This window comes from Vicia villosa, linkage group LG5 (genome assembly GCF_029867415.1).
Source record: "Vicia villosa cultivar HV-30 ecotype Madison, WI linkage group LG5, Vvil1.0, whole genome shotgun sequence".
Lineage (NCBI taxonomy): Eukaryota > Viridiplantae > Streptophyta > Magnoliopsida > Fabales > Fabaceae > Vicia > Vicia villosa.
The window spans coordinates 164,816,067-164,829,827 of record NC_081184.1 but is presented as its reverse complement, the minus strand read 5'-3'; the positions used below and the strand labels follow the sequence as shown (position 1 = coordinate 164,829,827).

Here is a 13,761-nt window from a genome sequence, read left to right as displayed (position 1 = left end):
CATACTGTCACACTTCTGATATATGGTGGGAAAGAAATGATTGGGGCGTAGGCCCCGATGTACGTTCTTCCCCACGTAGTAGAAAAGAAATGATCGGGGTGTAGGCCCCGATGTACGTTCTTTTCTACTAAACGGAAAAGAAATGATTGGAATGTAGATTTCGATGTATTTCTTATCCGTCATTTAGAGAATCGATTGTGGTGTAGACCTCGATGTGCATTCTCTAAATATTCAAAAAAAAAAAACAAACAAAATCCTTTTGGTATGATCTAAGTCACGAATAATTTCCCCTTTAAAAGACACCAACCAAAAACACTTAAAACACTAATAAATGGTTAGATTTGAAACAAAGTAAGGAAGTGATGCGAAGCCTTGTAGTGGGTCTTCGTCATCATGGAATTACCCTTAAAAGATACAAACCAATTCTCTCTCTCTTCCCTCTTTTCTTAAGGGCATTGTTATCTCCGCTCCATTGCATCCTAGGCGATCCCTTATGCAAGAGCGCGAGCGTTAACTCCGCCCAACTAAAAAACACAAAAACAAACAGAAAATCTTGAGCCGAGCTACGGTAACTCTGATTCCTGAAAAGGATACGTAGGCAGCGGGGTAGGGCCCGTGCGAGTACAATTCTTTATTTTCCCTACATTTTGCATTCATTTCGCATTTAGACATAGACATAGTTGCACACCCTTTAGATAGAAACAAGCATAGGTGGATACCATCGAGTACGATGGGCGTGAGGGGTGCTAGCACCTTCCCCTTGCGTAACCGACTCCCGTACCTAGATTCTCTGGTCGCAAGACCCTGTTCCTTCCTTTGTTAGGTTTTCTGATATTCCTTTCCCTTTTGGGATAAATATATTAGTGGCGACTCTGTTCATTTTTCGCGAGCGTGCGACAAACCTGAAGATGTTTTAGATGTTCCAACTGATGCACAACCTGAAGATGTTTTACATGTTACATAAAAGCTCGTAAGGAGCTCAAAACATTGTACGTTGCCACAAGGTCTTAAAGGGGGTACAAAAATCATTACAAAATGCATCCACGTGGATGACTAACAAAAATCACAAAGGGTAATCACATGTCGGGCTAGTCCTCACAGGGCTGGCTCTTTGCGGGGGCAATCTCTTATTGTTCCTTCTCGGCTCCGCCTTCAACTTTGGCCTCCGAGGTTTCGGCATCCATATCCACTAGTCAATCATCCATCACGACCTTGAAGAAATCCATTTCAGTAACATTAAGGTCCGACTGGAAACACAAAGCTTGAGCTTTAGCCCTTTCAAAAGCTTCATCGCCAGCAGCTAGCAGGTCAACCTGGGCATCTTTTAAAGAACACTTCAGCTGTTTGTTGGACTCTCAAAGCTGCTTGACATCCTGGATCAACCCATTTATAGTGACCTCTACATCTTCTTTCTTTTTGGTCACCTTAGTCAACCTCTTTGTAGCCTCCTCCGTTATACGAGCTTGATCTTCAAGATCACCTTTTAGCTTGGTTACCTCTTTGGATAGTTGAATCTCAACTTTTTCGGACTCGTCTCCAACTTCAAAAAGAGTCTGGGTCATCACGGCGCATCTCATCAAGTAAGAACTCACATTGGTAGTCAACTATTGAGCCTCGATGGATATGCCCTTAGCAACATCTTCGTTGGAGTTCAGATGATCATAGAGGAATTTCAAGCCATCAAAGTTGTTGTCCCATAATTTGAATTCGGTGGAGGGTCTCGGCTGCTGACTACAGTCGTCGGCCTGAGTTTAGATTTCGAACAATTCCGACTTCAAGGCAGACTTGTCAGCTCACTTGGCTCTAGCCTCGGCCACCAACTTTCTTTGTTCTTTAATGTAGGTAGCCAACATCTTCATTGCAAATAGAAAAATAAATAAAAACATAAGAACGAGCACAAGATAAACCTCATAAGGTATGAGGCTCACAGAATCCTTACCTAGATATTCCAAGAGTATCTCTTGGTTCCCAGACATTTCCATTATGTCATTTACTTTCATCATGTGGAAGAAGTCTAGTAGGGAAAGCGCTTGAACTTTCTCCACTTTTAGCTTGTCATAATCAAAATCGAAAATAGGTGATGGATTCTCCGTCCAGTAAAAAAGGAAGTGTTAGCTCCCATATGCCACGTACAAAACTCTGAGGCATCTGTTTTTGCTTTTTACTCAAAGAAGCCGATCTTTGAAACCCTTGTAGTTGGAGGTGTAAGCGCGGAGGAAATTCCTTCCAGGAGACCCGTTAAGGGAGACCCAGCTGCCCCAATATAAAAGAAAAAAAATTCTTCACCCATGCCTTTAGGGCGAAAGAGACAAACCCTTTCACCATCCTCACAGGTCTCCAGGATAACATCCTCCTCATTCCCAGTGGATGAGAGGTTTCTGCTAGAGTGAAGTTTCCATATATCGTTGTAATCAATCGTGCTGCACTTGTAGCTCAGAACTTCTGAATCTACGAAGGAGTCGTCCGTCTCCATTAGAACTTCTACAGAACATGATGATTTAGAATCCGAGTCAGAGTCGCTAAAGGATGTGTAAAGGTCACCGTAAACTTCTTTAATGATCTGGTAAAGTTTGATTCGCCCCAAATGACCTTCACAAGATTTCACGCATTGCTCTCAAAGATATTTTCTCTCTTAGGTATTCCGAGGAATAAATGTATTCCTTGATTCATCGCACTCTCGAATGATCACCATTATTGGAAAAATAAAAGCAAAGAAAAGTAAAGAAGAGAAATGTTACTTGAGCAGGAGAGAAGCAAGGGTGTAGGAGAGAAGAGTCTTTAAAACTTTAAAGCGTTACTTTTCGATAGTGTCAAGTGACAAGGAGTTTATAGTCTTTAAATAGCAAGCCTACGAACAGCTAGGATGAAAAGGGATGATGGAAACTTATTACCCATAAAAATCCATCATTACACGGTAAGGCGAAAAGATGCGAGGAAAGGCGCACCATAACTGCTCTTAAAAAGGCCACTGGCACACGCTAAGGTCTTCCTGACCGTTAGATCACGTCGAAATCGATCTCCCAAGTCGCCTCAAGAATTCCAAAGGTCTTCCTGGATGAACACTTCGTCCCTATGGGTCTCGAGATCGGGGGCTTATGTACATACCAAAAATACTTAAACCGACTTATGAGCCCGGGACTAAGATTAGGGCTATATCATAGAGAGTCAACGTCATAGGTCGAGCTGGAATCTGAGATCAGAACTATAGCAAGGAGGCTGATATAGGTTGCGAAGTTGGATCAGCCTGGATGTCGCTCCTCCCCGGTGAATCCCGCAGTACGCCAAGTCGGATAAGCATGGAATCATAGCCGGCGTAGCGGTTACGAAAGCATGAAGAGTTGTTATAACATGAATTGTTTATAAGTCTTTGAATTATATCTAGTTTATTTGAAATCTTAACAAATGATAGGTGAACATTGTCAAATATTTCCACGTTTCATTTTTTGAAGAGTGGTTTTAGAGCCCTCAGCCCTTAGCTAAGCTAATACAAACATTGGATAACCAACCATTGCCTTTTTCCATTTCTCAGGAATTACAAATTTGTAAGTTTTACTGAGAGTTCATATCTTAAAAAATATTAAAGTGCCTAGGACAAATCATGGTATTATTATTACATGTCAATAGTAAGAAACAATAATTAGAGTGGTTTTTTGTTAAAATTGTGCATCTACACTCTGCCAAGATTCCAAGCATAACTGGTTACAAACACTTCTATTACGTCTGTCTGTTACATAATCTCTACCTTTCTTTCCCATTATTCCAAGTATAAAAGCTACCATTAGTATATAGGTGAATCAGTTCATTATTATTAGTCTATTTTCTAAACTCATCAGAAGAAGTTTTGTTAAGAGTGCATATTCCATACTTTTTGTCTGTTACATAATCTCTATCTTTCTTTACCATTATTCCAAGTAGAAAAGCTACCATTAGTACATAGGTGAGTCAGTTCATTATGATTAGTCTATTTTCTATACTCATCAGAAGAAGTTTTGTTAAGAGTGCATATTCCATACTTTTCGTGTGTACCAAGTAATGCATTAAAATCATGAATGAAACTCCATGGGTCTGGATTAGTCTACTAAAGTGCGCTAAGCTCGTCCCATAATTGTTTCCCAATCTGCTAGCCACGTGTGACGTGCTTGCATAAATGGCTGCCATTTAGTGTTTCCTTTCTGCAACGGCTACAATTTACCATGTTTTCCGCAGGCCTCGGTTGAAGGAATTCCATGGTTCTATTTCTATTCCTTTTACTCCTCTTGCCTCATGAATTCAGTCTAAGTCCTCAATTACAAAATAATTCGCAATGGTTTAGTGGTTGTTCCACAAGTTCTCATCCATTGGAGTGGAATGGATCAGAACTATCCAAAATTTAAACCCCCAAGAAGACATTAAAAAACAATGTGACTTAGAGCAGAATGCCAGCCAGCTTAAAGAGCTACATGTAACACACAGAAAATGTAAAATTAAAAGCATCTAAGACGGCCAAAAACTGTGAAAATTTGATAGTGGGGCTTGTTAGTCCAAATTTTTACACTGAATAGAACAAAAAGACCTCACTACTATTATTCAATTCAAATTCAGGAGAAGAACATAACTAACCCTGCTCCTGATACGAAAATCAAATTATACACACACTCATGTTTGTAAAACAAAAGAATCAATTCACAGGAAAAAAAATGAGCTAATTATATGTCAAATCAGGATAATACCTAACTGGACAAAGCTGCTTAAAAGAAAAATATATAGAAGAATCTACACTGCTGCTCTCTGGAACCTGCGAGTTTTTGATAGGATTTCCTTGAGATAGTCATTACGCTCCCTGTGATAATCAATCCACAAACAGAGCTGCCTAATGGCATCCCTCTTTTCCTCTCCCAAACTTTCCTCTTTCTCTTTGATCAACTTCTCTAGATCTTCAACTGTCTTCTTAAGTTCAACAACAGTTGCGTTCACACTGATATTCTCTGATTCATCCTTTCTTGCCTTTGCCTCTAGCTTCTCAACCTTCTCCTTCAAAATTAATTCCTCTTCCTTTTTACCCTTCAACTCCTCCAACAGAGTTAATTCCTCTTCCTTTTTACCCTTCAACTCCTCCAACAAATGGTTTTTATCTTTCTCTAACTTCCCCTTAACCCTATTGATCTCGCAAACATATTCTTTTGCAACCTGAAGCTCGTGTGAGATGTTTGAGATGCTGTTCTCGTGATTTTTGCTTTCGTCCGAAAATTTTCTGCTCACAGTATCTATTCCAGATATCACACTGTTGACAGACTTTTTAATAGTTGTGATAGTTTCATGAAAAGCTTCATTGTTAGCTGTGATTGTTGCTGCCAATGTAGCAATCCTATCTTCAAGTGCACTCTGTTTTTGCTTAAACTTTTCTTCATTTTCATTTTGCAATTGTTCTGTGACCCGGAGCTTTTGGTTTGACATGCGAAGCTTTACCTCAAGATTCCTCACATTCTCAAGCAAATTGCTGATCTCATCTCCTTTTTCTTCCAAGTCTCTTTTCAGGTCTTCAACTTGGTGTTCCAAATCACCTACTATACGATCTTTTGACCCAATGCCCTCACGAAACTCTTCTGCCATTTCTTCCATCTTCCTCTCTGCAACTTCAAGTTTGGCCTTGCATTCATTAAACCAACTGTCAACCTTTTTATATTCTTCATTTAACTTCTGATATGCATCTTCACGTTCTTCCAATGTTCTCTGAAGATCCATATTTTGGTTGGCTAATTTGGTCTTTTCATTCTCAACCACTGAGAGGGTTTCTGCATGTTCTTCTTTTATTTCTTTGCAGTAGAGCTCCAATTCTTCTTTTGTTTTCTGCGAGGAAAGCAAGTCTTTTTCCAGTTCGTTTTTCTGACCATGTAATGAGCTTATATCAGCCAGCAAATTGTTTATTTGAGATGTCAAATCTGATATTTTGGAAGATGATTCTTCCTCATTATCTTTGAGTTTCTTCATGAGAGCAGATAGCTCCTCTTCTCGTTCTTTGGACCTTATTTCTAGTTCAGAATATTGGTTTCGCAACCCTGCATGATGCTCTCCCAGCTCCCTTGCCTCTGTGGTTAAGTTTTCTCTGTGTTCCATAAGTTTCTCTTGTTCCAGGGTTTTTCTGTCAACCTCTTCTTTCAAACTTTGAACTTGAATCAAGCACTCGGAATTTTCTCGGCTTTTTTCCACAAGCTGAACTTCCAAGTCAGATTTCTGGTGTTGTAGAGACTCCACTTCCTTCTGCAATACATTTATCTCATCTGTTTTGCTCTCGATTCGAGTTGACGCTTCATTACTTCTAAAAACTATTTGTTCTTCCAGTTCATTTTTCTGAGCAAGTAATGAGCTTATATCAGCCTGCAAATTGTTTATCTGAGAAGTCAAATCTGATATTCTGGAAGATGATTCATCCTCATTATCTTTGAGTTTCTTCATTATAGCAGACAGTTCCTTTTCTCTTTCTTTGGACTTCGTCTCAAGTTCTGAAATTTGATTTTGCAACCCTAAATTGTGCTCTCCAAGTTCTTTTGCTTTTGTGGTTAAATTTTCTCTATCTTCCATAAGCCTCTCTTGCTCCAGAGATTTACTGCCAACCTCTTCTTTCAGACTTTGAACTTGAATCAAGCATTCTGAATTTTCTCGGCTTTTTTCCTCGAGCTGAACTTCCAAGTCAGATTTCTGGTGTTGTAGAGACTCCACTTCCTGCTGCAATACGTTCATCTCATTTGTTATGCTTTCGATTTGAGTTGATGCTTCATTACTTCTAAAAATTATTTGCTCTTCCTGTTCATTTTTCTGAGCATGTAGCGAGCTTATATCAGCCTGCAAATTGTTTATCTGAGATGTCAAATCTGATATTTTGGAAGATGATTCCTCCTCATTATCTTTGAGTTTCTTCATTATAGCAGATAGTTCCTCTTCTCTTTTTTTGGACTTCGTTTCAAGTTCCGAAATTTGGTTTTGCAACCGTAAAATCTGCTCTCCCAGTTCTTTTGCTTCTGTGGTTAAAGTTTCTCTGTCTTCCATAAGCCTCTCTTGTTCTAGAGTTTTTCTGTCAACCTCCTCTTTCAGACTTTGAACTTGAATTGCATACTCGGAATTTGCTCGGCTTTTTTCCTCGAGCTGAACTTCTATGTCAGATTTCTGGTGTTGTAGAGACTCCACTTCCTGCTGCAATACCTTCAACTCATTTGTAAGGCTTTCGATTCGAGTTGAAGCTTCATTACTTCTAAAAACTATTTGCTCGTCCTGTTCATTCTTCTGAGCGTGTAATGAGGTTATATCAGCCTGCAAATTGGTTATCTGAGATGTCAAATCTGATACTTTAGAAGATGATTCATTCTCATTATCTTTAAGTTTCTTCATTATAGCAGATAGTTCCTCTTCTCTTTCTTTGGACTTCGTTTCAAGTTCTGAAATTTGGTTTTGCAACCCTAAATTGTGATCTCCCAGTTCCCTTGCTTCTGTGGTAAAGCTCTCAAGTTTCTCCTCTATATCTCTTTTCTGGTTTCGCAGTGACTCTAGTTCCAGTCCCAGATTTGAGATTTGTGCTTCTAGTTCCTTGATTTGATTTGAGGACTCATTCTGATGCCCTTCATGCATTTGAGTGAGGGTTGAAACTTCTCTTTCTCTCTCATCAAGTTTCTCCTTTAACTGACTTGATTCAGTTAGAAATTTATCCTCTATATCTCTTTTCTGGTTTCGCAGTGACTCTAGCTCCAGCCCCAGATTTGAGATTTGTGCTTCTAGTTCCTTGATTTGATTTGAGGACTCATTCTGATGCCCTTCGTGCATTTGAGTGAGGGTTGAAACTTCTCTTTCTCTCTCATCAAGTTTCTCCTTTAACTGACTTGATTCAGCTAGAAATTGATCCTCTATATCTCTTTTCTGGTTTCGCAGTGACTCTAGTTCCAGCCCCAGATTTGAGATTTGTGCTTCTAGTTCATTGATTTGATTTGAGGACTCATTCTGATGCCCTTCATGCATTTGAGTAAGGGTTGAAACTTCTCTTTCTCTCTCATCAAGTTTCTCCTTTAACTGACTTGATTCAGCTAGAAATTCTTGTATTCTGCTTTGAGACAGCTGAACCTCATTTGAAGCCTGTGAAAGTTCGGCTTTTAGTGATTCATTTTCTTCTTTTGAGACCTCCAGATTTTTGCTTATAGCTGTTATTTGCTGTTCTGAGTGTTTCATTTCCTGCTTCAGAATAGAAAGTTCATCTGTTACTGTTTGTAATTCTTTCGCAGCCACCAACTTATCATCTTTCAGCTCATCAATGAGGTTTCTCAGGTCAGCTGTAATCTTCTTTTCCTCGGCAATCTGTTGGAGAGCTGTCTCTTTCTCCTTGGCCAGGCTATTGTTTTCTGTCTTCATATCCTCCAATCTTTGACTCAGTTCAGCTTCTACTTTTCCAGCACTGTCCAATTGCTTATTCAGTTCAGTATTCTCCGCTAAGAGTTTTGATCTTTGAATCTCTAATGCATCAGCATCAGTTTTCAAACCCAAATTAATTTTGTCTGCTTCTTGTAATTTGTTCAGTGCTGCTTCGTGTTTTGAATTTATTTCCTCCTTCTCTTGATGTGTAATTGTCAACTTCTGATTTAACTCAGCTACTTCCTTGTGCACCACTTCAAGTTCTTGTTTTAATCCATCATTTATCTTTTGAAATTCATTTTGTAGTTGTCCATTTTTGCTGTCTCGGTTCTTTGAAGAATAATCTGAATCCGAGCCAGAGCTAGATGAAGAACTAGATGAAGAACTTCCCTTTTCTCGCTTGCCCTTGATTTTTTTCTTTAACTCGCCTGTCAGATGATCATACTTTGTATAAAGCGATTGGTATTGACCGTGGAAATCCTCAATCAGATCAGCAAGTTGTCCCCTCTTCAAATTATCAGCTGGGGTACCATCCTCTTCAAGGTTGTCGTCATCTTTAATAAGTTTCAATACCTTTCTCACTTTCTCGTCAAATTCTGTAAGAAAAGTAGAAAAAGTCCAAATCATTTGTTTGATCTCCATAATTATATACATGAGTCATAGCATAAATACATGAATCACAGCATATTTTGCATCATAATCTTTTCTTAATATCACATTTCAGCTGTCATGGAGAAGAGTCTAATTGTTGATAGAGATCATACCTGTTTTAGTTCCTCGGAGCTGCTCTTCTTTATCAGGATCAACGTGACTTCCAAGCAGCGATTTTATAGATTCTCTCCAGCGTTGTTTCACCATCTTCTCCACTAATATTCAATTTCTTAGCAATATCCAATCAAATATAATTTGTTCACCATGTAGATTCCAGGAAGTGAAGAGCTGAAATTGTAACAAACTTATTTCTTAATGAAAAATGTAAAATGAATTATTGTAGGAAATATGTATAGTTATATTTTTTTTAGTTTTGACATAAAAAGATATTTAATTAATGCAGTTTCTATGTCACCACAAGAAGTACGGTGTAATACTATGATATCGCAGTCAAAACATATGGCAGGAAATCTATCGCAGACACCTGCCGAAGGGAAAGCAAAAAGTATTGAAATATAAGAACGATTGTATAATTATTTGTGGTCCATTCGAACATGCCACTATAAAAACAAAGGGCCAAAGAAAAGGTGAATAACTGTAATTGTTTGGCTTAATTCAGTAGTAAAAAAGATAGTACTAGATGACATTGCCATCATTACTGTTACTAAACCAAAATGTGATTCACTAAGCTTCTCAGAGTCTGGTCCCGAATTCGTAAAAGCTTTTAATTAACCCCTACTGGTCCAACGAGATTCTATTTTTGAGAACAGATTAATAAAATGAAATTAGATCATCAGTTTTAAAATTTAAAACAAATAAAAACAAAAAGAAGAAAAAGAAAAGGAGACACTGATTAAAAACAACTCAGCTACACTCTGGCTCCACTACTACAACGTCAGGAATCTTCCAAGAATTGAGTTATTTTATTAAACAAAAAACAACAAATCTGTAATAATACAACTACTACTAAGAAAAACTGGTCACTGTAATAAGCAAATATTATTTTTGAGGATTATTGAATAATCAATATATCTGTTTATTAACTAGACTTAGACTAGATATATAAGTTATTCAATAAATTTGAAAATGGAATATTTGCTTATAACCTATGAAACACGGACACACCAAAAATACGACACCGACACTGACATGTCAACACCGATAATAATTTGAAAAATAACTAAATTAAACCAAAAAATAAATTAATTAAACCAACACTGACACGTCAACACGGATAATAATTTAAAAAAATGAATAAATTAAATGTAACCACAAGTATCAGTGTCGGATTCGAACATAAACGCAACTTTTTTACATGCAAAATCCCTAAAACCGATGCTCAATATTCTTATAATTGTCACTATATTGGTAAAACTTGAATAAGTACCTTAAGAATATACTTTCAGTTTTCCTTCTTTCTTCTCTTCCGAATCTGTTAAAGAGACGAAAAAAAATTATAAAAGAAAAGCAAAAACAAATAGAAATTCTAAAATATATACTACTGATTTTGAATAGCTGATATATACTTTTCTTTCCAATCAATTTTTTACTAGTTTTTTTTTTCTCGCTTAAATTTCAAAGTAAACTAAAAGAAGAAGATAATCATCGAAGATCATCTTCATCTTCATCTTCATCTTCAAGAAAATTAATAGCACAATAAATTATTCAGATTAAGGATCAAGAATTCAAGATACAAACTGAACTAACTTCAAATCAAAACCACATGCAAAAGCGGAGAATACAAAGAAACACTAACAACTAATCAACAATCAAACTATGAACCAAAGAGAATGAAATTGAAGCTTACATGAATTCAGTTTCAGCAGATTACGCTGATCTGAACGAATCAAGAAGGTGAAATCAAAGAGCTTCAACTACAATAAAAGGATCGAGAATTGAGTTTGCAATTTGAAACGGAACTGAAAATTTCGAAGAAGAAAAAATCGGAATTCAGAGTTGTTTGTTACCTGAGAGAGTTGAGAAGAAGATGGTGAAGGATTGAAAGAGCGTTAAGAAGAGTTAGAGAAAATAATTTGATTTTGTTTAAATGATAATATGAAATGAAAAGTGGTTTTGTTTGGATTAGAGCGCTCTAAAGATGTGCCAGCATTTTTCACCTTCAAATTTCGTGAATGGAATCTTTGGATTGATATTGGGATGTTTGACCCTTTTTTGTTTATTTATTACGATAGTGCCATTGCATGATTTTCGGGGTTTTTCTTGCGCGGGGACATGGTGATGACTTGTCATCATGGTTATTTTGAAATTTCTACTCACTTTCTTTTATGTCGAAGCGATTGGAAATGTAAACTTAATTTGGATTTAAATCTAATTAGTTCCATCTATTAAAGTAGTATTAATTTTTTTTTAAATCAATTTTTCAATAAAATTTACATAATTTTATGTGAAAAAAAAGATATATATTAACCCTAACTTAATTTTACAGTATCAATCAATAACCACTACGTATCTCGTCCATCATATACAACTTTTAAGCTAATGAATAATGAATTTCTATTAAAAAATAACAGTGTATGTCAGCTTATATTCATTAAAGTTTAATTTTACCTTGATCAAAAACATTTATATAATTTTATTGGAATATTTTATACTATTTTTATTAATGGAAATTTATATTATTTAGATTTAAATATTGTTTTCAATAAAAACAATTACAATTCAATTTTAAACTATTTATATTTAAAAATATAGAAAATACTAGTGACATGTCATAAGGTACAAGTAAATTAAAAGAAAAAAAATTATGTTGAAAATTGTGCATTAAAAAAATTAATTTAAAATTAATCAATTCAAATACAAAAATTATATTGTTATTTTAAAAGTTTGTTTGGGAGTCTGGAGGAGACGAGAGGGAATAATTTGAAAAGAATTTTTTTTAATTATATAAAAATTCAACATTTAAAATTTACATAAAATAATAAAAGAGTGTTTATAATTAATATTTTTTAAATTTTAAAATGTTGTAATAACATATATTATATTTAAACAATTTAGGTAATTCTTCCAAATTCCTCCAATAATATAATTTTTTTAATTTTCTAAATTAGGAGAATTTCGTTTTTTGAATAAAAATAAATCTCAAAAATCTTCTCACCTAAAATTTTTTATTCTTCTCGCTCAATTTTTCTCCCTTATTATCCAGACATCCAAATAAAATCTTAGAGATATGAATTACACATAAATTAAAGTATGCGGACAACATGTGTCTCTACTCTTTTGAATGGTAAATTTAATTCTCTTAAAAATTATATTCATAATTCTCGGAGATGAAATATTATTAGTATGAATCTTGGACTCTATGTAAAAAATCCATTATTTTTTATATTCGAACGCGTTTTCTCATATTTGATTATTATATTTAAAATGGTTTAGCAAAATTTAGTTTAGCGCAACTAACATCGATTAATATCAACAAAAATTCACTTTTTAAATTTATTAAATAATTAATGTACATGATCTTTATATGGATCAAATTCATTAATAATTAAATTAAGTGAATTAAAAATTATTTTTTTATAGTGAATATTATTATTATTATCAACTTTTAAATTTTCGTAATTCAATTGATAATATATATGTTCTTTTTACAAATTTAATATCTATAAAGATAATGATTTATTTCAATCAAACAAATTTGTAAATTCAAATTATGTTATGAGAATTGATTGTAAGACTAAATATATCAAATTTAAAAGTAAAAGTTCAAAAATATAAAATATAGTATTTACTTTTATTTTATAAAATGTTAATAAATCAATTTAACTAATAGTCTAAATAGAGTTTAGATTCTAAAATAGTACCATTAAAGTTGATCTCCTATTTTCCCTAATCTTCATATTACAAGTAACTTACCTACATTAGCTCTAGTCCTCTAACTATTTCAGTGTAACCCCGCAGTCATAAATTGCAACAATATTAATGACACTTATAAGAAAATGGCCTTCGCATTCACAATGTAAAAATTTTAAATTATTAATGAATGACGGTTATGTATTTCGTTAAATTAGATGGAAATTTTTAATTAATTGTATGACATGACATATTATTATATTTTTATTGAACCACAATGTAAAACTATGAGTTAAAAGGTAGTGCACTGACAGTGTAAAATAGTTTTACACAATCATCCAATAAAAATTCATCGATATATTTTCCATATCATTAAAATTGTTTTTAATTAAAAGAATTGTTTAATTGGATACATGATGGTGATTGGTTCACCGTGTAAAAATATTTAACAAAATATTTTACACTGACAGTGCATCACCCCTTTTCTCTAAAACTATTTTACATTTCTGTATATCTCGATTAAACTCTATATTTATTTATCTTTTAACTCTTTCATATACATACACTATCACAAGAGAATGTAAAGTTGATTTGTTTATAAGTAGATTGAAAATTTTTTTGTTTGTGAAAAAGCTAAAGAAAAGGAGAAACTATAATTTTAAAAAGAAAACGTCTATAACATCAGCCCCAAGAATGTTTTTCTGCTTAGGAAGAGGATAATTCAACAACTTAATTGTCTAGCCGAAAGGTATAAGAGGTTTCTGCTTTGTGTAACACGACTTTGATGTATTGGATCATTATTGCATAATAGTAAGAGTGAGATTCGGTAATTCTTAAACTTTAGGATGACCCAGTAATACTAAATCATTTGAATTTCTTGATTTACAAATTAATGAACTTAAGAAAAAGAGTGATCAATGAACGGTATGC

General features: G+C 34.7%; 1 protein-coding gene across 1 annotated transcript; it reads right to left on the bottom strand.

Annotated features, from left to right (window-relative positions):
- Positions 1 to 4,540: 4,540 nt before the first annotated feature.
- Positions 4,541 to 11,138, bottom strand: LOC131603692 (COP1-interactive protein 1-like). Its single transcript, XM_058876107.1, has 5 exons — positions 10,989 to 11,138; positions 10,829 to 10,895; positions 10,409 to 10,453; positions 9,135 to 9,309; positions 4,541 to 8,966 (listed from the first exon to the last, which is right to left on the bottom strand). The coding sequence occupies exons 4-5, from the start codon at positions 9,226 to 9,228 to the stop codon at positions 4,753 to 4,755; spliced, it is 4,308 nt and encodes a 1,435-aa protein (XP_058732090.1). The 5' UTR covers positions 9,229 to 9,309; positions 10,409 to 10,453; positions 10,829 to 10,895; positions 10,989 to 11,138; the 3' UTR covers positions 4,541 to 4,752.
- Positions 11,139 to 13,761: the final 2,623 nt, after the last annotated feature.